Genomic DNA, 26432 nt, shown 5'->3' on the forward strand with positions numbered 1-26432 from the left:
TTCTAATGGCTACAGGGTCTGTAGTGACGTTTCTCTTTCACTCCTAGTTTTGGTCATTTATATTTTCTCTCTTTTCTTCTTCATCAGTTTCCCTGAGCATTTATGTCAATTTTATTGGTTTTTTTTTTTTTCAAAGAATCACATTTGGCTACAGTGTAAATCACCCCTGTCTTTCATTAATTTCTGTTCTTCTATTATTCCCCTTCCACTACGTTTGGGTTTTGTTTGTTCTTTCCCTAGCATTAAGAGACAGAAACTTAAATCATGGAATTAAACTTTTTTTTTTCCCCTGAGATTTACATGTAGCGCTACAGACCTCCTCGTTATCATTATCTTCATTTGATAGTTGAGGAAAATTGAGGATATGCAGAGTTGAGAAAACCTACCCATGAAAAGCCAAATCACAAGTTTCTTTTCTTTAGTCCTCTGTTCTTCCCATCTCACCACAGTGGGAAAAATAATGTCCAAATCCAAGAGTTACCTATTTTTTTACATGTCATATTTTCCTTTCTACTCCACGAACTTCAAAGTTAGCCTGTAAGTCCTGTGAGTACAAGAACCATGTCTCATTTGCTCACCATTGAGTCTCTCTGTATATTAAAGAATTTGCCCTTGCCCAAAGAAAAAGTCTAGCTTTTGCCCTTGGCTTCTTTAATTAAAAATTAAAAAATTTTTAATCTTTATTTACTTATTTTTAAAGTAGGCTCTACACCCAACATGGGGCTTGAACTCACGACCCTGAGATCAAGAGTCACATGCTCTACCAACTGAGCCAGCCAAGCGTACCTTGCTCTTGGCTTCTGGAAGGTACTCTGTTGACCCCTGGAATGTTATCCCTGATAGGAATATCTTTGTTTGTCTGGAGGTCATCAGTCATACTGGAGAATCTAACACTGTGATCTGGGGTGGTGGCGGTCACACTTACACTGTCGTCTTAGGTGAGAGCTAGCCACTCCAGAAAGACCAACACTGTGACTTGGGGGAGCAGGGGGAAGCTTGGGTCATATCATACCAGTCTACCTCGAGACTGAATTTAACCACCTGGGTAATCAATCAATCAATCATGCCATGTAATAAACCACCAATAAACATTCTGGAAACCAAAGCTCGGGTGAGTTTACGTATTTGGCAATACCCCATGCCGACTGTTACACATGAACGTCAGGAAAATAATGCGTCCTGACTCCAAAGGGAGAGAACAACAGAAACTCTGCACGGGAACCCTCCTGGACTCTCCCTATTTGTTCCTTCCCTTGGCTAATTTTAACCTGTACCCTTTCCCTACAATAAACCACAACTGTGAGTATGTTAGTTTTAAGTGAGTCTATGAGTCCTTCTACCAAATTACTGAAAACTGAAGGCGGTCTTGGGGACTCCCAAACTTGCAGCTGGTGTCAGAAGTGAAAGTAGGAAAAAAAAAAAAAGGAAGAAGTGAAAGTAGTCTTGGGAACTCTGCACTCCTAACTCCAGCCCATGTCCACCAAATTATGGTCACATAGTATGTCCCCAATAAATATTTGGTCAACAAACAAATGAGGTATCAAAGGTGGATTTTAGGATTTTGCACAATCAGGGGCATGAGATAAGACAGCTCTCATTGGTAAGAAGATGGTACCAGCTGCAGTGAGTTCTCATCCCAGCAGAAACCAACCAGGCAAGTACTCCAATATTTTCTGGAGAGATCATTCCCTAATGGCCAACAAAATTCAAAATATTTTTACTGTAAAACGAACCCCAGAACTGATTAAGAAGACATTTTAGGGGGTGCCTGGGTGGCACAGTGGTTAAGCGTCTGCCTTCGGCTCAGGGCGTGATCCCAGCGTTCTGGGATCGAACCCCACATCAGGCTCCTCCGCTATGAGCCTGCTTCTTCCTCTCCCACTCCCCCTGCTTGTGTTCCCTCTTTCACTGCCTGTCTCTATCTCTGTCAAATAAATAAATAAAATCTTTAAATAAAAAAAAAAAAGAAGACATTTTAGGACCATTAACAGTGATAAGCCCATTCTATACTAACCAGTAGGGAGTTGCCCTGACAGGGATCCCTGAAGTACTAACAAAGGGTAGGCAGGGACCCCTGGTAAAGGATTCCCCCTAACGCCTTTCCTAACCACGCCTCGGTCCTGTGAAGAAGCAGTGTTACTGAGATGACAGTTCTCCCCTCTACCTGCAAAGCGGAGTTCATGAAGCAGGTATTCCCCAGGTTTCCAAGTCCGCAGAGTCCAGGCTGTATGTGAGACGAGGGGGACTCCTGACAATTATACGAAGCAGAGAAGCCAGATCCACTGGAAAACACAACCCACATCAGCAATAAAAGCGGGTGCTATGCACATGCCCTCAGGATACCTTGTGGGGCTCCTCCAGGGCCTCTACAATTCTTATCTCGTAATAATTCCATGATACGAGTTCTTTCTACTCCCCTTGCCAGCCCTCCAGCCACTCCCTTCTCCCACCCCTGCCCCTGATTTGACATGACAGCAGGTATAAGCACATCCTTAAGGGGAGAAATGCTATCTGAGTTCTCTACTCTCAGGCTTTTGGCAAATGCTAACTGTGTATGCCTCTAGAAGGCTAACTGCCATGTGACTTCAGGAAAGAACATGTGGTTACCAAGATTAAGAGCTCACACCTGCCACCACTCACCAGGCCACACTCGGTCCTGACTGTGCCTGAGTATTCATGTACACTCTCTCGCCTCACCCTCCTCCGTTCAGTCTGTGCTACATGGCAGGCACTCCTGAGGTGCTTGCACAAAGGATCACAGCCATCCGGAGGGAAAACAGGCAGGGCTCCCCCACAGCTGAGAACCATTCCCTCACAGCTATTACTGTGCTGATGTGGCCAGCCCATCCCTTCACACAAAAAGTGGCAACCCCCTAGTACCACCAGTGACTTAGGCTGTGGGCAAAACAGCAGCTCATATAAGGACAAGCAACGTAAGTGAGAAGTAGGAGGCATACCTTACGGTGAGTATGAAAGGGAGAGAGAAAACACATGCAGCACATTCCCACGGGGAACCCTGATCCCACTAGGCTTAGTGTGGCAGCAGAGGAGCTCTCCAGGCACAGGCTGGGAAAGGACTCATGGGGAGGGAAGCAAAGTGAAAGGGCCTGCTCTTACCCTCTGCTGACACCGGAGCTGTGCATCCCAGAGGTGTTAGTGCTATCACCATTTGCAATGGGACAGGCAGACACTGAGGAATAGGGACTTGCTGATGATGTTGGAGAGGTAGGAAAATTTCTGCTAGGCGCAGTGCTTGATCTGGGAGAGAGGAAGCAGAGACAACGCTACTGACTTTTTGCAAAAAGCAAGCCCTACTGAATGCCTTAGATCTCTTTTCAAGAGATAAATGTTCTCGGGCGCCTGGGTAGCGCAGTCGTTAAAGCGTCTGCCTTCGGCTCAGAGCGTGGTCCCGGCGTGCCGGGATCGAGTCCCACATCGGGCTCCTCCGCTAGGAGCCTGCTTCTTCCTCTCCCACTCCCCCTGCTGTGTTCCCTCTCTCGCTGGCTGTCTCTCTGTCACATAAATAAATAAAATCTTTAAAAAAAAAAAAAAAAAAAAAGAGATAAATGTTCTCCATATTCAGTTATTTAAAATAAACTGCAAAAGGCCTACTGTCATACAACTTCAAGATATATTTTATTTAAGTGACTCAAGAAATTAATTGATCCTCCTGGTCTCATTAATCCACAAGGTCACCCACCCAATTCCTGAGTAGGATAAACCACAAAGTTAATCCTTAGGGCATCCTGATTCAATTTATAAATCATAAGCTTCCCTAATAAGTGTTACTAGTGAAAGACACAGAAAAATGGCAATAAAAGATGAATATCCCCGAAAATACCTGACCCGAAATGAACAGCTGGGAATAAGTACACTATAAGAAAAAAATGGTAATTTGGTTTCACTATGTTATTCAAGGAGAATTGCTTTTGCTTCCTCAAATTTATCCAATGTGAGTAACCTCTGTTTCAAACTCATGTTTCAATATTTTTCACAGAATCGTATTTTAGATTTACACCAACTTGCCAATTAATAAATGCAAGCGCTGTGCCAAATATTAAATTGGCATGAATTTTATCAATTTTCTACTAAAATCAATTTTCTACTAAAATCTACTAAAATTCTATCAAATTTCTACTACAATGTAGAAGAAAGTGAGTCGTTCTGCTTTGTTTCAAATGTGTACAAATGTGATTTTCCTTCTAGATTTGGGGTTATTTTTAGATTACAGAAAATGATTACAATACGCCCCAGCAGACAGCCCAACCTAATGGGATCTGATCTCAACCAGGGTTCCCTGCAAGAAAGTGAAACAAGGCAGCAGAAATAAGGAGTGACCCTGCACCCACACATGCAGTGGCCAGACATCAGGAAACTATCCAGGGGCCTCAGCGGGCATCAGGAACTGAGTTCCGCTCCACGTGCTGACGTCACAGTGAGAGAGAGTGAAAGAGGGCTCCCAGCCCCCCAACTTCTCATAGGGAAATGCACCTTTCTCAAATCCTGAAGAGCATTTGCTTCATAGAGCCTCATCCTCATGCTGCGAAGAGGTCCAAAGACCCAGATACCTCAATAAGTGAGACTTGGCAGAGCCAAGGGCTCCGAGGGGGACTTTAGCACATATATGAAACCTGTCCAATGTGATAAAGGTATTCCCAGGGGCACCTGGGTGGCTCAGATGGTTGAGCCTGTGCCTTCGGCTCACGTCATGATCCCGGGGTCCTGGGATCGAGTCCCGAATCAGGCTCCCTGCTCAGTGGGAGGTCTGCTTCTCCTGCCTTTCCCCTGGCTTGTGCTCTCTCTCGCTCACTCTCTCTCTCTCTCCCTCAAATAAATAAATAAAATCTTTAAAAAAAAAAAAAAAAGGTATTCCCAGCTTCCTATGCAGGCAGAAAAGTCGCTACCCAAGGCTGGTCTGATATGACATACCATTCTCAGGTCTGTTGACAGGTACTATAAGATAGTGAAATTCGAATTCTGACATGCAGAACCTCAAGGCATGTAATCTAAAAACTCCCCTTTTACTAACTGTTCACTAGTAACTTATTCCATTTCTTTGAACTCAAAAGGGCAAAAATCCATAGAAGCTATGCATAACCAAGATCTGTCAATTTCTTAAACAGACATTTCTGGCTGAAATGAAAGAAAACAAAGAAAAATTGTATTTGACATTTGTTTAAAAATGTTCTAGAAAATAATGCCAGTAGTTTTCAGAGTAAATTCAGTGTAAAAGAAACCCAATGATGAGAACATAGGACTTCTTTTTATATGCTTGAAAATTTACTTAAGACAAACTTTTCGAGGTGCCTGGGTGGCTCAGTTGTTAAGTATCTGCCTTCGGCTCAGGTCATGATCCCGGGGGGAGCAGGAAGCCTGCTTCTCCCTCTCCCTCTCCCACTCCCCCTCCTTGTGTTCCCTTTCTCACTGTCTCTCTGTCAAATAAATAAATAAAATCTTGAAAAAAAAAGGATAAAGTTTTCCTTTTTTAAAAAACATTTATTTATTTCAGAGAGTGAGAAAGGCAAGAAGGTGGAGGGAGGTGCAGGGGGGAGGGAGAGGGACAAGCAGACTCTGCACTAAGGCGGTGGAGGGGGGAGGTGTCTTGATCTCATGACCCTGAGATCATGCTGAAACTGAGTCAGACACTTAACCAACTGAGCCACTTATACACCACAAGTCAAAGTTTTTCTTTTCTTTTTTTTTTTTTAAAGATTTTATTTATTTATTCGACAGGATAGAGACAGCCAGCGAGAGAGGGAACACAAGCAGGGGGAGTGGGAGAGGAAGAAGCAGGCTCATAGCGGAGGAGCCTGATGTGGGGCTCGATCCCACAACGCCGGGATCACGCCCTGAGCCGAAGGCAGACGCCCAACCGCTGTGCCACCCAGGTGCCCCAGTCAAAGTTTTTCTTAAACTCCACCCTTGACAGATAAAAAGCAAGACCTCTGTGCAGAAAAGTGACTATCTGGGAAACGCCTGGGCACTTGTCACTTGTCATCAGGGAGCTTTAGGGCACATTCTGGGGCACTGCAGGCTGATAAACAGGCAACTGGTGGGAAACACCTTATGCTCAAGGGTACATATTAAGTGAGGCAAGACCTCACTGGGTCTCATGCCACAAATACTCTGAAAACAGAGGCTACAACTCCAAAGAAAGATTCCTCTGCTCCTTTAAAAGACACTCTGGTCAAGCCTCTGGTCTCTCAGTAGCTTTCTACCCAGATATTTCCTGCTTCTAGGCATATCCAGTCCTTACCAATCACAACTAGAACATACCCTGAGCCCATGACTGAGGCCCTGTAACACTCTCATGCCTGCCCTCCTTGCTCTACTGACCTCTGCATGCTTCTCAGATGTTCTCTAGGCTGAAAGCTGCTCTGCAAATGAGCCCAGCCTTTAGGGATGACCTCAAGTAACCAGAGTCCAGCACCTGGCATTATCATTAAGATAATAATGAACTCGGGGGCCTGGCTGGCTCAGTGGTAGAGTAGGCAACTTTGATCTCAGGGTTGTGAGTTTGAGCCCCACACTGGGTGTAGAGATTACTTAAAAATAAAATCTTGGGGCACCTGGGTGGCTCAGTTGTTAAGCATCTGCCTTCAGCTCAGGGTGTGATCCCAGAGTCCTGGGATCGAGCCCCACATCAGGCTCCTCCGCTGGGAGCCTGCTTCCTCTCCCACTCCCCCTGCCTGTGTTCCCTCTCTCGCTGGCTGTCTCTCTGTCAAATAAATAAATAAAATCTTAGGGAAAGAACGAAAGATAATCTTAAAAAAAAAAAAAAAAGGTAACACAACTCTTACTGGAATCCTCACTGCCTTCACAACATCCTAAGCTATGCTCTCCCCACAGCAATGCTGTTAACACTCATCTGCATGCACCCACATCTCCACTTCAGGAACACTGCCCTCCTCTATCTCTGGACAGGCAGCCTCAAAAGGGGGCCATGGTGCAGAGCTAACCAGGCCTTAGAGACCTCAGGCAAGTAAAATCAGAGGGAGTTATCGGGTTAGAAAGAAGAAGAGGGAGAGAGAAGTGAGGCCTGCTCTACAGAAAACCTTGGAAGCACGAATGCAAAGGTTGGAGCAATCCACAAGGAAGAGAAAACTGTCTTAAAATGTTCAGAATTGGGGCGCCTGTGTGGCTCAGTCATTAAGCGTCTGCCTTCGGCTCCGGGTGTGGTCCCAGCATTCTGGGATCGAGGCCCACATCAGGCTCCTCTGATGGGAGCCTGCTTCTTCCTCTCCCGCTCCCTCTGCTTGTGTTCCCTCTCTCGCTGGCTGTCTCTCTCTCTCATAAACAAATAAAATCTTAAAAAAAAAATGTTCAGAATTAACAAGGTGGCCCTCACTAATAAAAGAACTGAACAGAAACAATTTTGCTGTTCTCTTGCCACAACACATGTAAAATGGACTCTATAGGCCGGTTTAAAAAAAAAAAAAAAAGGGTTAGGCCAATCAATGACTTCCCCCTGGATGACAAATTCACTTGTGGAATTTTATCACCCCCTCAAGGTTAACCTGTGTCTGCTTGACAGATGATGCATTACTAAACATAGCTGTTTTTTTTGTTTTGTTTTGTTTTTTAAAGAAAATCCAATGAAAAGGGGTGCCTGGGTGGCTCAGTTGGTTAAGTGTCTGCCTTCGAGTCAGGTCATGATCCCCAGGTCCTGGGACCAAGTTGAGCTTCAGACTCCCTGCTCAACGGGGAGCCTGCTTCTCCCTCTCCCTCTGCCCCTCCCCCTGCTTATGCTCTCTCATGAATAAATAAAATCTTGGGGTTCCTGGGTGGCTCAGTCAGTTAAGCGTCTGCCTTTGGCTCAGGTCATGATCCCAGAGTCTGGTGATCGACTCCCCATATCAGGCTCCCTGCTCAGCAGGAAGCATGCTTCTCCCTCACCTCCACCCCCCACCCCCACTCATGCTCTCTCTCTTAAATAAATAAAACCTTCAAATAAATAAACAAAATCTTAAAAAAAAAAAAAGAAAGAAAATAAAATCTGAGAGTTCTGATGAGTTTAACCCATTTATATTATTCTAATCACTACTCAAGCTGCCCTTAATTCCGCCTCCTTATCTCATGTTTTCTAATTAGCAACTTTTCAGTTGTTCTTTTTTACTTCTTGCTCTCTATTTCCTTTCTTAGGTATGGCAGTTTCCTACTTGTCTCCTAGGGTACTGTGATTTATAGTAAGAAATATGTATTTTTAAAAAATAGTAAGAAATATGCACTTTGGTCTTGTCCAAAATTCCTGGTACACAGTCCCTCAGTAATTTCCTCAGTGATGAGTGATGGGAGCATCTTTTGTTATACTTGCATTGTTGTCCTTGGTTCCTGAAATAGCTTCAAAGTGATCAAAGTGAAAGGTCTCAGTTCCAACACATCCCTTTCAACCACCTCAGTTTAATGTTAATGACTTTTGGAAAGTCACAAAGGATGAGGCTAGCCAAAAGAACTAACCACGTGATTAGAGGGTTGGAACTTGCAGCTGCCCACCCCCAGCCCCCGGGGAGGGGAGAAGGGCTGGAAATCCGAGTTCAGTTACCAGTGGCTAAATGATTTAATCAATCATGCTTACTGAGACCTGCACAAAAATCCCTGAAGTATGGGATTTTTGGAGAACTTCCGGGTTGGTGAAAACATGGAGATGGCAGAAGGGTGGAATGACTGAGGGCAGCTCCTCACCCCTTTCCTATACCCACACCTTGTACCTCTCCCATCTCACTGTTCCTGAGTTACAGCTTTTCTTGACAAACTGGACATCTAGCAAGTAAACTGTTTTCCTGAGTTCTGTGAATTGTTCTAGCAAATTATCAAGTCAAGGAGGGGTCAAAGGAATCACAGGAATTTCTGATTAATTGGCAGTCATCCCAAGCACAGGTAACAATGTGGACTTGGAACTGGGATTAAAGTGGGCCAGTCTGATGGGACTGAGCCCTTAACCTGTGGGATCTGATGCTACTTCCAGGTAGATGGCGCCAGAATTGAGTGAAATTGTGCACACCCAGCAGGTGTCAGAGAACTGGATGGTGTGGGAAAAACCTACACGTGGTGGGTGGCAAGAAGTACTGGTAGGAAAGAAAAAGAGGGTTTGTGGGGTTTTTTTCCCCCCGTTCTACCTCCCAATAAACTATTCTCCCCTTTTTCCTTAAAGAACTCCCATTTTGGGGCACCTGGGTGGCACAGCGGTTAAGCGTCTGCCTTCGGCTCAGGGCGTGATCCCAGCGTTATGGGATCGAGCCCCACATCAGGCTCCTTTGCTATGAGCCTGCTTCTTCCTCTCCCACTCCCCCTGCTTGTGTTCCCTCTCTCGCTGGCTGTCTCTTTTCTATCTCTGTCGAATAAATAAATAAAATCTTTAAAAAAAAAAAAAAAGAACTCCCATTTTTATTTTATTTTTTATTTTATTATCTTTTTAAGATATTATTTACTTAATTGAGGGAGAGTGAGTGAGAGAGAAACAGAGAGAGAGCAAGCGTGCACGCACTCGCACAAGCAGGGGTAGGGGCATAGGGAAAGGGAAAAGTAGACCTCCTCTGAGCAGGGAGACTGATGCGGGGCTCGAGCCCAGGACCCTGGTATCAAGACTTGAGCTGAAGGCAGACTTTTAACTAACTGAGCCACCCAGGCACTCCAAGAAACTCAATTTTTAGCCAGACGCCTTGCAAACGTGCTAAAAGGCATTTTCCTGTCTCCCTTGAAGCCCAGTATGGTCATATCACTGGCCAAAGAGAGGCAAAGGGATGTTTTATGCCTGATTTCTGGGAAATTTCCTTAAAAGGAAGGGCTATGTCCCTCCTGCTTCCTCCTCCTTGCCACTTGAATGCAGGTGTAACCACAGCAACTCCAGGATCCTAGACCCACAGGGAAACACCTTTGAAGTAGAAGCCGCACGCAGCAGAACAACATGACAGAGCGGCTGGGTTTCTAATAATACCAGCACTGGACTGCCCACCTCAGAAATTCTTCTTAGAAAGACTTAAGCATCTATCTTTCTTAATAGCCATCGAAACTTTCCTAATCAACACAGCATATTTCAAAGATATATGTTCTATTTTTACATTTCTGGCAGTTACTCCATTAACTTATAAGGACCTATAACTATTTTTATTTTCCCCCATCAATTACTTAGACTTGTAACTACCTACATTTCTCCATAGAGAAAGAGTACAGCACATTCCCATCTCTCTCTGCTCCACACTGCCTCCCATTTCCTCACTTGTCTTCCATGGTGGGATGACCCAGAACTAACTTCTGGACTGTTATTGATATGGGTTGCTTTCTTACACCTTTTTTCCTTAGTATTCAACTTTTTATTGAAGTACTACACAGAGAATATATAATGAAAATCAAAATCAAGAAATCTGCACCAAATGAATACATCTACATAACCCGTAACCTGACCCAGAATCAGGACAGCCCTAGACCCCAGGAGTCCTCTTCATGCTCCCTTCAGTCATGATTTTTCCCACAGCTAACCACTACCATGACCTTGAGCCCCCTAGCTAAGTTTTACCTGTTCTTAAACTTGTTATCAAGAGAACATAGGACGCCATGCTTTGCGTCTGGCTTCTCTTTTTCAAAGTTGTTCATGACCCTCAACACTGCTGGGTCCCTACTGACTTTCACTGTGTGAATACATTACAATGTATCTATCCCCTCTATTTTTGGTGGACATCTGGTTTAACTCCACTTTGTGACTATGACAAGCAGTGCTGTCGTGAACATCTCTGAATATACCTTTAAGTGAATATGAGATGTACTTCTGTTGGCTGTATGCCTAGGAGTGGCCCACTGAGTTGCAGACTATGTACATAATTCTTCCTCTAATAAGGGTTGCCAAATCTCCTAAAATCACCGCATCAATTTATACGCCCTATCAGCAGGGCCCAACAATTCAGGGTGCTCCACACCTCAACATCACTTGGTACTGTCCATCTTTTTCACTGAGCCATCCTGGCGGGTGTGCAGAAGCACTGTGTTGTGGTTTTCACTGGCCATTCCTGGATGACTGCAGAGGTTAACACCTCTCCACGTGCTTGCTAGCCATCCCGGTATCCTCTTTGGTAAACGAACAGTTAAAGATTTTTTTGCCCCCTTTCTAATGTGTTTGCCTAACTTTTTCTTACTGACTTGGGAGGAGTTTCTTCAAAATTCTGGGTATAAGTAAGCAGTGTGTCAGACATATGTATTGCAAGTATCTTTTCTCACCCTGTGGCTTGCCTTTTTACTCTCTGGCGAACAGAAGTTCTTAACTCAAAAGTCACAGTCACCCCTCTATCTACTTCCTCCCCCATGGTTTGTAGCGTTGTTGTGCCTTGCGTCAGAAATCCTTGCTCACTCCAGTCCCAAAGCCCTTGCTTTTCTGGCCAACACAACACTTCCTTAGGTGTGTGCTCTCCCCCAAGTTATGGATTCCACTGCATGCCCCTGGGCTCTACAACTACTTTCCCCACTCAGGAGTTCTGTGTGGAAAACCTTCCAAGGACAGCTATGCTAGAGGAAAAACATATTTCATCTTTACATTTAAATAACAATTTAGCAGGATACAAAATTCTGCTTTTAAAGTTATTTTGATGCTGAGAAAGTATCTTAGATCCATTGTTGCTACTGACAAGTTTGATACTAGTCTGCTTATTTGAGACTTTTTATTTCAAAAAGATTTGGAATTTTCTCTACATCTTTGTTGTTTTTAACCCTAGTGTGTCTAGGCGTCGGCTTTCTTCCTTCCATTTGTCGTGTTTAGCATTCTTTAAATTTCAGATCTTTCCTCTTTTATGATTTCTGAGAAACTCTTCGTCATTATAACCTCAAACATTTTCTTCCCCTTCCTCCTGTCATTTCCTCTCTGCTTCTGAGATTCCTATCACACAAATGTTGACGTTTCTACCCCCCATCCTCCATGGCACTTTGCTTCGCCTGTCTTTCATCTCTCTATCCCTCCTAATCAGTCTTCAGCTACATCCATTCTGCTACTCAATCCATCTCCTGAATTCTTTGTTCCCAAGTATGCCTCCTTACTTTCGTTTCAGGTACCCACTTCCTTTCCTCGATGATATTCACTATGCTTACTCCAACCTCCCAGGAGGCTGGGAACACGAATTGTGCCCCCACTAGCACAGGCTGTCAATCTGCCAATTTTCCTTTCATTCGACTATACCTGGCAGCTTCTCGTTATGGCTCACTATGAGCTGTTCACCAGGTGAGACCATGCTATTCCTCCACTCACTGCACCCCCTCCAGTGAACTCCCTACCTCCCCCAGAGGTACCACTAGAATCGAGAGTCTCACATGGCCCAGGGGGTCTACCACCTTGACCCCCGAACCCTCCTGCCAGCCCTCCCGGCACCAGCCCCAACAAACTCATGCCAGTCTTCAACAAAGCCTGCTTCTGCCTCAGAACTTCCACGGCTGCTGGTGCCCCAGCCTCACCACCTTATTCTCATTAAGCACTCCACTCGCTGCTGATTCTCTCACCTCCTTTATGACCATGTTCAAATGGCACCTCAGTGGGACCTATCACCCTACTTAAATCTGCCCCTTCCCAAAGCCTAGCACTTGATTTTCTTCCCTGATTTTTTCTCACAGTACTTATAAACCATTGGACATGTGGATAGTTCTTGCCTACTTACTGTTCCTTGAGGATAGAAACTTTATTGCTGTATTCTCGATATCTAGAACAGTGTCTGGCACTATTAGGAGAGTGGGGGAGGGGAGTGTACCTCAGGAATCTCACTCTGGGCTCACTGGCCACTGGATACACTTTGCAGGGAGAATCTAACCGTCAGGCAAATTCAAGGAGGTACTGCTTTTCCAAAAGCTAGCTCCCTTCACTGGAATCTGAGACCTCAGGGTGTGGAAGGGATGGGAAGCAGCAGCACCGGGGAAGAGAAAAAGGCAGAACTGTAACAGTCTCCCTTGGCCAGTACATCCAGCCTCTTCTGCTCCAAGTTGTCAACCCTACCTCCCAGACTGGAATCCACCTTCTGTCTCCCCTGGGGGTTCCTCACAGTTTTTATGTTATTTTCTCTCAGTTCTGTAGCATTTACAGTTCCAAGAGGGAATTAGCAATCTGGGCTAGCCTTCTGATTGCTGGGGGTCACAAATTACCAAAAACCTGCTGGCTTAAAACAACACAAATTTATTATCTTAACAATTTTGCAGGTCAGAAATCCAAAATGATTCTCACTGAGCTAGAGAGCTGTGTTCCTTTGTGGAGGCTCTACAGACTTCTAGAGGCAACCCACGTTCCCTGGCTCATGGCCAGTGAAGTCTTTCTGCTCATTACATCACGTGCCCTCCATAATGGCCATCGCACAGTAACCACATCCCCCCAACCCGCTTCCCTCCAGCAACCCTCAGTTTGTTTCCTATGATTAAGAGTCTTTTATGGTTTGTCTCCCTCTCTGATTTCGTCTTATTTTTCCCTCCCTTCCCCTATGATCCTGTTTTGTTTCTTAAATTCCACATATGAGTGAGATCACATAATTGTCTTCCTCAGACTTATTTTGCTTAGCATAATACCCTCTAGTTCCATCCAGTGTTGCAAATGGCAAGAGTTCAATTTTTGATGGCTCCATAATATTCTACTGTGGATATATACCACATCTTCTTTTCAATTCATCTGTCTTTCCATAGTTTGGCTATTGTGGACACTGATGCTATGAACACTGGGGTGCAGGTGCCCCTTTAGATCACATTTCTATCTTTGGGGTAATTGCACCCAGTACTGCAATTGCTGGGTCATAGGGTAGCTCTATTTTCAACTTTTTGAGGAACCTCCATACTGTTTTCCAGAGTGGCTGCACCAGCTTCCATTCCCACCACCAATGTAGAAGGGTCCCCCTTTCCTGCACCCTCGCCAACATCAGTCATTCCCTGACTTGTTAATTTTAGCCACTCTGACTGGTATGAGGTAGTATCTCATTGTGGTTTTGATTTGTATTTCCCTGATGCTGAGCATTTTTTCATGTGTCTCTTGGCCATTTGTATGTCTTCTTTGGAGAAATGTCTGTTCATGTTTCAGCCCATTTCTTGATTGGATTATTTGTCCTTTGGGTGTTGAGTTTGGTAAGTTCTTTATAGATTTTGAATACTAGCCCTTTGTCTGATATGTCATTTGCAAATATCTTCTCCCATTCTGTCGGTTGTCTTTTGGTGGTGGTGACTGTTTCCTTTGCTGTGCAAAAGCTTTTTATCTTGATGAAGTCCCAATAGTTCATTTTTGCCTTTGCTTACCTTGCCTCTGGAGACGTGTCTAGCAAGAAGTTGCTGTGGCTAAGGTCAAAGAGGTTGCTACCCGTGTTCTCCTCTAGGCTTTTGATGGATTCCTGTCTCACATTTAGGTCTTTCATCCATTTTAAGACTATTTTTGTGTATGGTGTAAGGAAATGGTCCAGTTTCATTCTTCTGCATGTGACTGCCCAATTTTCCAACACCATTTGTTGAAGAGACTGTCTTTTTTCCATTGGGTATTCTTTCCTTGCTTTGTTGAAAATTAGCTGACCATAGAGTTGAGGGTCTATTTCTGGGTTCTCTATTCTGTCCCACTGATCTATGTGTCTGTTTTTGTGCCAGTACCATATTGTCTTAATGATTACCTATGTAACATAGCTTGAAGTCCAGATTTGTGATGCCACCAGCTTTCGTTTTCTTTTCCAACCTTCCTTTGGCTATTTCGGGTCTTTTCTGATTCCATACAAATTTCAGGATTATTTGTTCAAGCTCTGTGAAAAAAGTTGATGGTATTTTGATAGGGATTGCACTGAATGTATAGATTGCTCTAGACAGCACAGACATTTTAACAATATTTGTTCTTCCAATCCATGACCATGGAACATTTTTCTATTTCTTTGTGTTTTCCTCAATTTCCATGAGTGTTCTATAGTTTTCTGAGTACAGATCCTTTGCCTCTTTGGTTAGTTGTTTTTGTTTTTTTTTTAAGATTTGATTTATTTATTCAAGACAGAGTTAGCACGAGCAGTGGGGATGGGCAGAGAGAGAGGGAGAAGCAGACTCCCTGCTGAGCAAGGAGCCCAACCTGGGACTCGATCCCAGGACCCTGAGATCATAATGTGAGCGGAAGACAGATGCTTAACCGAGTTGCCCAGATGCCCCTCTTTAGTTAGGTGAATCCCTAGATATCTTATGGTTTTTGGTGCAACTGTAAATAGGATCGACTCCTTAATTTCTTTTTCTTCTGTCTCATTTTAGTGTATAGAAATGCATCTGATTTCTGTGCATTGATTTTATATCCTGCTACTTTGCTGAATTCCTGTATGGGTTGTAGCAATCCTGGGGTACAGTATCATGTCATCTGCAAAGAGTGAGAGTTTGACTTCTTATTTGCTGATTCGGATGACTTTTCTTTTTGTTGACTGGTACTATGTTGAACAGCAGTGGTGACAGTGGACATTCCTGCCGTGTTCAATCTTAGCAGAAAAGCTCACTTTTCCCTACTGAGAATGATATTCACTGTGAGCTTTACACAGATGGCTTTTATGATATTGAGATATGTTCCCTCTATCCCTACACTGTGAAGAGTTTAAATCAAGAAAGGATTCTGTACTTTGTCAAGTACTTTTTCTGCATCTGAGAGGATCATATGGTTCTTGTCCTTTCTTTTATTAATGTAGTATATCACGCTGATTAATTTGTGGGTGTTGAAACATCCCTGAAGCCCAGGAATAAATCCCACTTGGTCGTGGTGAATAATCCTTTTAATGTACTATTGGATCCTCTTGACTAGTATTTTGGCGAGAATTTTGGCATCCATGTTCATCAGGGATATTGGTCTGTAATTCTCCTTTTGGGTGAAGTCTTTGCCTGGTTTTGGGATCAAAGTAATGCTGGCCTCATACAAAGTGTTTGGAAGTTTTCCTTCCATTTCTATTTTTTGAAACAGCTTCAGAAGAACAGGCATTATTTCTTCTTTAAATGTTTGGTAGAATTCCCCTGAGAAGCCATCTGGCCCTGGATTCTTCTCTGTTGGGAGATTTTTGATTACCCCCTTCAATTTCCTTGCTGGTTATGGGTCTGTTCAGGTGTTCTATTTCTTCCTGTCTCAGTTTTGGTAGTTTATACGTCTCTAGGAATGCATCCATTCCTTCCAGATTGCCTAATTTGTTCGCCTGTAGTTGCTCATAGTATGTTCCCTTAGCGTTGGTTGTGATCTCTCCTCTTTCATTCATGATTTTATTTATTTGGATCCTTTCTCTTTTCTTTTTTTTTTCTCTTTTTTGAAAAGTCTGGCCAGGGGTTTATCAATCTTATTAATTCTTTCAAAGAACAAGCTCTTAGCTTTGTTCATCTGTTCTGTTCTTTTCGCTTATTTTGTTGACTTCTGCTCTACTCTTTACTGATTCTCTTCTCCTGCTGGATTTAGGCTTTATTTGCTGTTCTTTCTCCAGCTCCCTTAGCTGTAAGTTTAGGTTGTATATTGGACACCTTTCTTATTTCTTGAGAAAGACTTGTATTGCCATATACTTCCATCCTACAACCACCTTTACTGCATCCCAAAAGATTTGAACAGTTATGTTTTCATTTTTGTTTCCATCAATTTTTTAAATTCTTCTTTAAATTTCCTGGTTGACCCATCCATTCTTTAGTAGGATGCTCTTTAACCTCCATGTATTTGAGTTCTTTCCAAATTTCCTCTTGTGACTGAGTTCAAGTTTCAAAGCATTGTGGTCTGAAAATATGCAGGGAGTGATCCCAGTCTTTTGGTTGAGACCTGATTTGTGACCCAGTATGTGATCTGGAGAATGTTCCATGTGCACTCGAGAAGAATGTGTATTCTGTTGCTTTAGGATGGAATGCTTTGAATATATCTGTGAAGTCCATCTGGTCCAGCGTGTCATTCGAAGCCCTCGTTTCTTTGTTGATCTGCTTAGATGATCTGTCCACTGCAGTGAGTAGGGTGTTAAAGCCCCCTACTATCATTGTATTATTATCGATGTAGTTATTTAATTTTGTTATTAATTGGTTTATATAATTAGCTGTTCCCATGTTAGGGGAACAAATATTTACAACTGTTACATCTTCTTGTTGGATAGACCTATTAATTATAAATCTAATTTGTCTAAGTATTACTACCCCAGCTTTCTTTTCATGTCCATTAGCATGATAAATGGTTTTCCACCCCCTTGTTTTCAATCTGGAGGTGTCTTTCGGTCTGAAGTGAGTCTTTTGCAGACAGCGTATTGATGGGTCTTGCTTTTTTATCCAGTTGATACCCCGTGTCTTTTGATTGGGGCATTTAGCCATTTACACTCAGAGTGAAAGATATGAATTCAGCGCCATTGTACCACCTGTAGTCACTATTTCTGTATATTGTCTCTGTTCCTTTCTGTTCTATGTTACTTTTGGGCTCTCTCTTCACTTAAAGGACCCCCTTTAATATTTCTTTCAGGGCTGGTTCAGTGATCGTAAATTCTTTTAGTTTCTGTTTGTCCTGGAAGCTTTTTATCTCTCCTATTTTGAATGACAGCCTTGCTGGATAAAGTATTCTTGGCTGCATATTTTTCTTATTTATTTAGCACCCCAAATATATCATGCCAATCCTTTCTGGCCTGCCAGGTCTCTGTGGATAGGTCTGCTGTCAGTCTAATGTTTCTACCCTTGTAAGTTATGAACCTCTTGTCCCGAGCTGCTTTCAGGATTTTCTCTTTGTCTCTGAGATTTGCAAGCTTCACTATTATATGTCGAGGTGTTGACCTATTTTTATCGATTTTGAGGGGGGTTCTCTGTGCCTCCTGGACTTGAATGCCTGCTTCCTTCCCCAAATCAGGGAAGTTCTCTGCTATAATTTGCTCCAATATACCTTCTGCCCCCCTCTCTCTTTCCTCTTCTTCTGGGATCCCAATTATTCTGATATTGTGTGGCTTTCTGGTATCACTTCTCTCTCGACTTCTCCCTTGGTGGTCCAGTAGTTGTTTATCTCTCTTTTTCTTAGCTTCCTTATTGTCCATCATTTTGTCTCCTATACCACTAATTCTGTCTTCTGCCTCATTTATCCTAGCAGTTAGAGCCTCCATTTTTGACTGCATCCCATTAATAGCCTTTTTGATTTCGACTTGGTTAGATTTTAGTTCTTTTATTTCTCCAGAAAGGGATTCTCTCGAGTCTTCTATGCTTTTTTTAAGCCCAGCTAGTATCTTTATAATCGTTATTCTGAACTCTAGTTCCGACATCTTACTTATGTCCATACTGATTAGATCCCTGTCAGTCAGTACCGCCTCTTGTTCTCTTTTTTGAGGTGAGTTTTTCCGTCTTGTCATTCTGTGCAGAGAAGAATAGATGAACGAGAGAACAAAATACTAAAATGGCAATAACAGCCCCAGAGAAATATACACTAAACCAATCAGAAGAGGTGACCCGAAACCAAAAATAATTAAATAAATAATAAATAAATAAAATTTTAAAAAGAGAGAGAGAGAATATAATCAGACAGGTGAACAGAACAGAGCAATACACTGGATCTTGTGTGTATTTTAGTCTGTTTGTTAGAAAACTAGATCCCAAAATTGTAAAGAAAGAAAAACTTATATATGTACAAAATAAAATTAAATACAATGAAAGGATAGAATGTAACTGCAAAAATGAAAAAAGAGAAAAGAAAAAAAACAAAAACAAAAACAAACAAAAAAGAAAGTATAAACAGACACGTGAGCAGGACAGAGCAATATACTATATCCTGGGTGTATTTTGGTCTGTTAGAAGAAACTATATCCCAAAATTATACAGAAAGAAAAACTTACATATATATGAAAATACAATAAAATATGATGAAAGGATAGAATGTAACTGTAGAGGTGAAAATTTTAAAAGACTTAAAAAAAAAAAGAGAATATAATCAGGTGAACAGAACAGAGCAATATGCTAGAATCTGGGTGTATTTTGGTCTATTTGTTAAAAGAAACTGCATCCCAAATTGTAAAGAAAGAAAAACTTTTTTATGTACAAAAATAAAATGAAAGGATAGAATGTAACTGTAAAAATGAAAATTAAGAAAAAGTTATATAAAGAGTTACTAAAATAAGAAATTGGTTGAAAAGAGAAATAAAATTAAAATTGAAAGACTAAAGAATCAGGAAGAAACCCATGAATTCTATATACTATTCTCCCCTAGTGCTGGAGCTTTGCAGGTCTCTACGATGGGTATACATGGTCTTAGCTGGAGGTTCTTGCTGATCTTCTGGGGGAGGGGCCTGCTGTGCTGATTCTCAAGGGTCTTTGCCCAGATGGAGTCGCACTGCCCTTGCCAGGGGCCAGGCTAAGCAAGCGGCTTCAGATTGCTCTATGTGTCTTTTGTTCCCTGAAGGCTTTCCTTTCAGCTTTAGAGGATGAGAATGAAAATGGCAGCCTCCCAATAGGAGCGGAACTCGGAGCCCCACTCCTCAGTGTGCCCTCATGGAAAAGCAGTCAATCACTCCTGTCTTCCAAGTCTCCAGCTGCACTCCATGCTCACCAGGCCTGTGACTGTGCATTTCTAGCTCAGGCAAGCAACCCCGCTTCCAGTCTCCAGACCCTGCAGGCTTCTGCAGCGCGCTCCCGCACCGCTCCTCCCGGGGGCGGGGAGGAGGAATGGGTCCTGCCACGGTTCTGCCACTTGCTGGGCAGGCCCCTGCTCGGAGAACTCTTGCCCAACCGTGCTGCAGTCTGCAGTTTATGACAAAACCGAGCTGAAAGCCCACTCATGGGCTCACTGATAGCAGCCAGCTTCCCCACTCTGATGCCTCGGAACTCTGCCACACTCAGGCACCCCTGGTTTTTCTGGGACCCCAAGGATCTTGAGACCACACTGTCCCATCTAGGATTCTGCCCCTCTCTGCCACCTGACCGCCTTTCAGGCAGGGACGTCCCTCCCCAGAGCAGACTCTGAAAGTTCTGATTTTGTGCTCAGCTGCTTTATCACTTTCCGGTGCTGGCTGCCAGGGACTCCCTCCCCTCTTGGTTTACCTTCCCATATATCACCTTAGATTCACTTCTCTGCACCCCCTACCTTGCAGAAAGTGGTCACTTTTCTATTTGTAGAATTGCAGCAATTCTTTTCTTAGATCTCTGGTTGAGTTCGCAGGTGTTCAGAATGTTGATTACTATCTAGCTGAATTCCCGGGACCCGATGAAACTAAGGTCTCCTACTCCTCCACCATCTTGGAAAGTCGCCCAGTGAAGTCCTTCTCACGTATCATCACTTAGACTCTGCTTCCGTCCTTACATCTCCTTCCCTGACTCTGTCTCCCCCGTTCACCCCGTGATTACACTGGGCCCATCCAGATAATCCAGGATAATCTCCCCATGTCAAGACCCTTAATCACATCTTAATCACTTTGCCATGTAACCTAACATATTCATAGGTTCTGGGGATTAGGAGTTGGACATGGAGGGGGCATTATTCTGCCTTCCACAGCTATATGTTATCTTGTCAGGAACTGGTGATCAGGGTCTCTAAAACTGGAATCCATGGCTAGGCTTCAAGTTATCTGTAAAACCTGACTGTTGAGATTGTTGGCAAAATGTTGCATATTCTGACGTGTTTCTCAAGAGAGAGCCTATAGCTTTCATGATTCTCAACAGAGTTACGTACAAGCCCATCACTAGCAAACAGTCACTGTCCAAGACCTGACTGAAGGAAGACAGCAAAGACCAACACTATCCCCATAACTATCAGAACACAGACACAATTTCCCTACCTTATACCGTAAGAAAAACTCATCACTTCTGTCCCCTTCTCAGGACACACACAATTCCACACAACACACAAACCTCTCCTGAGAGAGAGGTGCCTGGAGTCCCAGTTTAACAAAAGAATATTCCCCCCAGTATGCAAAAAGGGCAACAATGACTAACAGGCCTGTGGGTAAAAAGTGCGGTGGGATCAAACTTTAAGTCATACAGGACCCCATGCCTGAACCCTCTTTTTCTCCAGCCAAGCTTCTAATCACAGGTGGAGAAAATAAAAGCCCTGGCAAAAACAAAGCCGCCTCTTTGTTTTTGCTGGGAATGCTGCTCATTCCCGGATCTGGGTCCCTTCTCTTCCTTCTCAAGAAGGACAGCCTCACCACTGTGTTCACACACTTTGAGAGCTTTCCTCAGAAGGCTGCCCAGCATGCTGCTTACCAAAAGGCCAGTATTACAGACTCTGGATATGAAACGGAATGTTTCCTCATCTGACCCCAAAGAATTTTACTTAGCACAAGTAAATGCCTTAGGAAATAGTGTCTCTCTTACACCTTTACGCCCAGCTACAAGGGAAAGAAAGTTCACTTACTTTGACTGCAAGGTCTGCCTCGGCCATGTGCCATCTTCATTTTGGGGCTCAATTACTAGCACCTGAGTGAAAGGGGAAACCAAATAAGGAATATGCAAAGCACCTCACTGGTGATGAGCTCAGAACCAGAAGATATCTGGCCTCACACCCTGGCAGGGCTGCCTGCTGGGCACGGCCTGAGCCCTCCTACCTGACCCTGGTAGAGCCCAGCATCCTGGACAGTGTTGTCTAGCTTGCTCAGCTGCTCATAGGTGTTGCTCATGTATTTGTTCCACAGCCGTGTTTCACGCTCAGCAGGGATATTGAACAGCTTCCGCATCTCCTTTTCGATGGTTGCTAGAGACGGGAAGAAAGATCACTCAAGACTTCCTCCAGATACAAGGCTAAAAACAGCTGTAGCAAGCTAATGCTCATCCTCCTTCCTGTTCAGATGGTCAGTCACAGAGTGCTTTGAACAGAAAGTTCTGACCGGCCTCAACTCCGTGGTGATTCTTAAGGCCAAATGTCTTCCACAGGCATCCTCTTGCACTCGCATACCTAGAAACTTTCCCTACGGTTCTCCTTCTCTGATGAGGTGAGTACCACTTACAGCACACAAGCAACACAGAAAGGTGAGAAAACTTACCTCTGAAGTTAAAATAAATGTGGTTTCAAATAGCAGCACTGCCACTTTCTCGCAGAGATGTTTTAACAAATTACTGTGACCTCTCTGAATCTGTGTTTCCTCGTCTTTATCACCATAACACCTCATGTCAGGGAGCACACCCAGGGTTTTATAAAACCTGATTCCCAGGCTTAGCTCTCCACAAGAACCAGGTCAGGACTGGTAACCACAACCTGAGACTACGTGGGTAACAATTCTGGAGTGGGTGCCCAGCTTTGCTCCCATCAGCCATAGTGCTCTGCACTCTCCCCTGGGATACACAGGAACCCCCAGCCAAGCTACTCACCGATGGTGTCTGCCTTGCTGAAATGGCAACTCAGCACATTGGTGGGGTCGCTATTTTCACAGAGCTTCAGTTCCAGCAAATACACCTCCACCTTGCAGTGCTTGACAAACAGGCCATGTTCCACCACCTGCGAACAAGAGGCACAGGTGAAGAAGCAGTGATTCCACACCAGACAGTCTTGGAAACGAGAGGTTTCATCAGTGGTAAGAGGCAGAATCCACACAATAATCAGTTTTCCTAAGTGATCAGGGGATCAGAAGGACAGATTTTTAAAGCCACCAGCATGTGTCCAAGAGTTTAAAATCTTTCTTCTTTCATGAGGAAGAGCACCCGGCTGGAACCAGAGCTAGCTACAACACTGCACAACAGGGAAGCCACTGTTCATCTCTAAGTCGGGATCATGATGTCTCCCTTGCAGGGTTTGTCGAATGGGAGGACTAGAGAATGCAGCTAAATCCCTGTGGTAGCAGAACACCCACCATATGGCAATACTGTGGGCCTGTGGGCATTAGGGGACATCTGCAGGAGACTGGCACACCCCCAACTTTTTAATCCCTAGCCCCTCTCAGGGGCCCAGGTTTCCAGTTGGAGAAAGAAGGTAGTTCTGGCCCCAAACAATGACTCTTAGAAGCATGGCCTCAGGACTGTAGATCTCTCCTACTCTGAGAAGGGGAATTATATACCAGGGAGAGTGAGAAATTTACCCAATGTCTACCTATTAGCAGGCATGTGATTTCCCCTCTGGTAGGACAAGCAAATGACTGTGGGAGTCAGGGTGGATGGTCTTCTCGTAAGTCCCATCTACCAGAGGGGTGAAGAATCTGGGTTTCTATCCCATGGCCTGCTATTCTTCTCTGGTTTATAAACACCTGCTTTTTGAGACATTCAACAGTATGGCCAAAGACTCATAAACACAGAGGAAAAAGCGTTCTCAGAAAAGTTGTAAGATAAACAAGAAGCAGTACATTACTGTATGTCCATTTGACCCCAAGTAAACTTTCTCTCATTGAGCCTTCCAGAAAGTGCTCTCATGGCACTGCTGGACACATCCCAAGCCACTGGGCAGCTCTGATGTTTGGAGGCCACTCACTGTAACATCTCAGGGGAGCAACTCACTCACCACCACTCACGCCCACAATTCCTAAAGAGAACCAGAAACAAGGCCTCAAACACCTCTATTCAACCACTTAGGTACATCCAGTACCCCAGAAAGCCAACACCAGTCAGTGTCCCCAGGGAGTACTCGCAGACACTGACCAGCAGCTGCGACAATCTGTGTACTCACTTTTCTGACAATGGGCTGCTGGCCTTCTACACAGCCATACCAGTTTAGTAATTTATTCCAGGCCTCCGTTGGGACCAACACATAGTCCAATTCATCAATTAAATGTTCTTTCAAGGTCTGACTCTCGGGATCTGAAAAAAGAAAACAGCTCATAACTCACTGCTCTTCTCCCCAGAAATATTTGTTTTACAGGATTTTTATGTACTTTTCAGAAACAAGAAAATTATTTATAGGAACACGTACAAAATTCCAAAATGCTGTCACTGGCCATAACACAGAGCAGACCTGACAACTGTCTTCAGCCATGCCCTCAGAGGAATGTGCATTTCTTCTATAATGAAATGGGAGTAGGGAGAATAAAAAACTCCAAATTACATTTTCAACATGCTTCCAGATTCCACAATGAAACTGTTAATTATGAATATTTAACATAATATTCTGCTTAGTGAAACTTTATTGAGGTCAAATATCTTCTGGAAGATTTACTAAGAAAGCAACAAACGCATCACTGAAGTTAACTTTAAGAGTCATTCAAGTATACTTAGTTTTCCACAGTCCAAGCCAAAACCCAGCTGGACAACCCCTTATGGAGGGAAATGTCTTTAACGCCCTAACGTGCTATACGTCCACCTCACACCCACCACACGCAGGCAACATGACCAGGAATCAGAAGTGGACATCCATGAAACACACTCCCTCAACTGAGGACCAAGGAACTGGACCAAGAGAAGACTGATCACCTCCCACCAACGGAGCCTCCCTGTGCCCATCAACACCCATTCCGCAGCGGGTGCAAAAGTACCCACAATGGTGCAACTCATCTGTAACTTGAGGTATATCATGTTAAAAACCAAAACTAAAACCATAAGTAGCATTCACAAAGTGACTGGGGGTTCCCATCACCCGCATGCCCCCCCAACCAGTTTATACCCTATCCCATCAGCTCTTCTGCCCTTCCTTACAGCAAGTTTCAGATCTGATCCACCTCTGCCTTCTTCATTTCCAGGGAGAAGAGGAAAGGAATAGCAGTGAAGGACAGGAATACCAAGGTGAGATGGATGAATGAAGACATACGGTGGAGTATATACCTACAGTGGAATATTACTCAGCCTTCAAATGGAAGGAAATTCTGACCCATGCTGCAAGGATGAACCCAAGAATATTATACTAAATAAAATAAAGCAGTCACAGAAAAACAAACACTGAACAACTCCACTTAAATGAGGTATCTAGAATAGTCAGATTCAGACACAGAAAGTAGAATGGTGGCTGCCAGGGGCTCGGAGGAAAAGAGATTGGGAGTTATTGTTTAATGGGTAGGGGGTTTCAGTTTGCAAGGTGAAAATGTTCTGGAGGTTGGTTGCAAAACAATGTGAATATACTTAATACTATTGAACTATACACTTAAAAATGGTTAGAATAAATTTTACTATGTGTATTTTACCATAATTAAAAAAAAAAAGATGGATCCTCCACATTGATAAGCCAACCACTTTCCACAGCAGCTCTGGCATGACTATTAACACTGACAGATCAGGGCTTTTCTGTTGAGCAAAAGAAGGATGACCCACCTTTTGTCTCAGTCCGTTGAGACAAAAGCTTCCCTCCAAAACTGACACTTTTCTCTGATTATAAATTAAATTTTTCTGATTTATAAATTCAACTCTTCTCTGATTTATAAAGTAAAACTCACAGAAGTTATTCACTTCTTGTCTTACTTGGGGAGATCCGATTCCTCATCTCTGACACTAAGCACTACGCAGATCTGTCTATACACAGTGTGCCAAGCAGCAGCCAGAAACCTTTAAATGTGGGAAAGGAACACACAGCTTTCAGCATCACCATTCATGCACCGTCAATGTTCCAAGCAGGGTCTGAACACAATGTACTTCTCACCTCCCAAGCACACAGCAAAGGTTTCAAGGAAAAGCCAGGTGACATCAAATTGGGGGACCATGGAAGAAATGCTTACCCTTAGCTGAAGGTCATGCAAAATGATTTCACAGAGCCCCTCTAGCCCTAGGAGTCTCATCATTAGTATTCTTAAAAGCATTAAGAAATCTTCTATTTAAAAAAAAAAAAAGAGGGGCACCTGGCTGGCTCAGTCAGCAGAGCATGCAACTCCTGATCTCGGTATCATGAGTTTGAGCCCCACACTGGGATTACAGATTACTTAAAAAAAGGGGGGGGGGCAGGGGGAGGAAAAGTGCAAACACACCGCTATGTTCCCTTATGCCAAACCGCATGGTGTGATGCCACCATCTGACCTACATCAGGAAACAAAGCACAGGAATTATTATGTCACTCAGACCTCTCCTAAAACAAGTCTGAGCTGAAGCACTGCCCATTTTTAAAAACACCCAAGTCAGCGTTAAGCACTTAGATCAAGCCTCATACATGGTCTGCCTTCCTACTGCCCTGATTTTGGACACAATCGACAGACCACCCTCATTCTGCTTGCAAGAGAGTCTAAAGCTAAACAGAACACAGCCTGGGAAAGGTCAACTGTCATATCTATGCATCTACAGGTACAAGCCCAGCTCTGGGAGGTCATGCATCATTTTTTCAATCACTTCGTCCAATGGGAGCTGACTGTGATAGTAACTATCTTCCACCTCTCCTCACACACTCCTATGACAAACAACCATCACAAGAATGCTTGATGGATATAGACAGGTCTGCAATTTGTTCCACTGCAAAGGTAACACAGAAAATTCTGGTGCCCAAATTTCAGATTCCAGATGCAATTTCAAAATCATATCCTATCTCTTCCCATTCCACATGCTAATCTAAAATCTGACATCTCTAACAAACTAACTGGCAAAAAAAAAACACTAGAAGTAGGCTCTTGTGTGAAGCAGTTAGTTTAGAAAAAAAGTAGCTTCGGGGCGCCTGGGTGGCACAGCGGTTAAGCGTCTGCCTTCGGCTC

The 26432-nt window shown here is 43.7% G+C and overlaps 1 protein-coding gene across 6 annotated transcripts in view; it reads right to left on the reverse strand.

Annotated features, from left to right (window-relative positions):
* Window positions 1–26432, reverse strand: part of USP4 (ubiquitin specific peptidase 4) — a 49536-nt gene that overhangs the window by 19586 nt on the left and 3518 nt on the right. For 2 of the 6 annotated variants that reach the window (XM_026500831.4, XM_026500834.4), the window contains exons 3-8: window positions 23504–23634; window positions 22219–22345; window positions 21459–21604; window positions 21269–21330; window positions 3118–3258; window positions 2165–2282 (exon numbers count right to left, since the gene is read on the reverse strand). In XM_026500831.4, coding sequence (XP_026356616.1) covers window positions 2165–2282; window positions 3118–3258; window positions 21269–21330; window positions 21459–21604; window positions 22219–22345; window positions 23504–23634 — 725 coding nt within the window. Of the gene's footprint in view, window positions 1–2164; window positions 2283–3117; window positions 3259–15204; window positions 18277–21268; window positions 21331–21458; window positions 21605–22218; window positions 22346–23188; window positions 23360–23503; window positions 23635–26432 lie in introns of those variants that run through there. The other 4 variants (XM_048226747.2, XM_026500832.4, XM_057312097.1 and 1 more) reach the window with 4 other exon arrangements.

This window comes from Ursus arctos, unplaced genomic scaffold, assembly GCF_023065955.2.
Source record: "Ursus arctos isolate Adak ecotype North America unplaced genomic scaffold, UrsArc2.0 scaffold_14, whole genome shotgun sequence".
NCBI classification, from domain to species: domain Eukaryota; kingdom Metazoa; phylum Chordata; class Mammalia; order Carnivora; family Ursidae; genus Ursus; species Ursus arctos.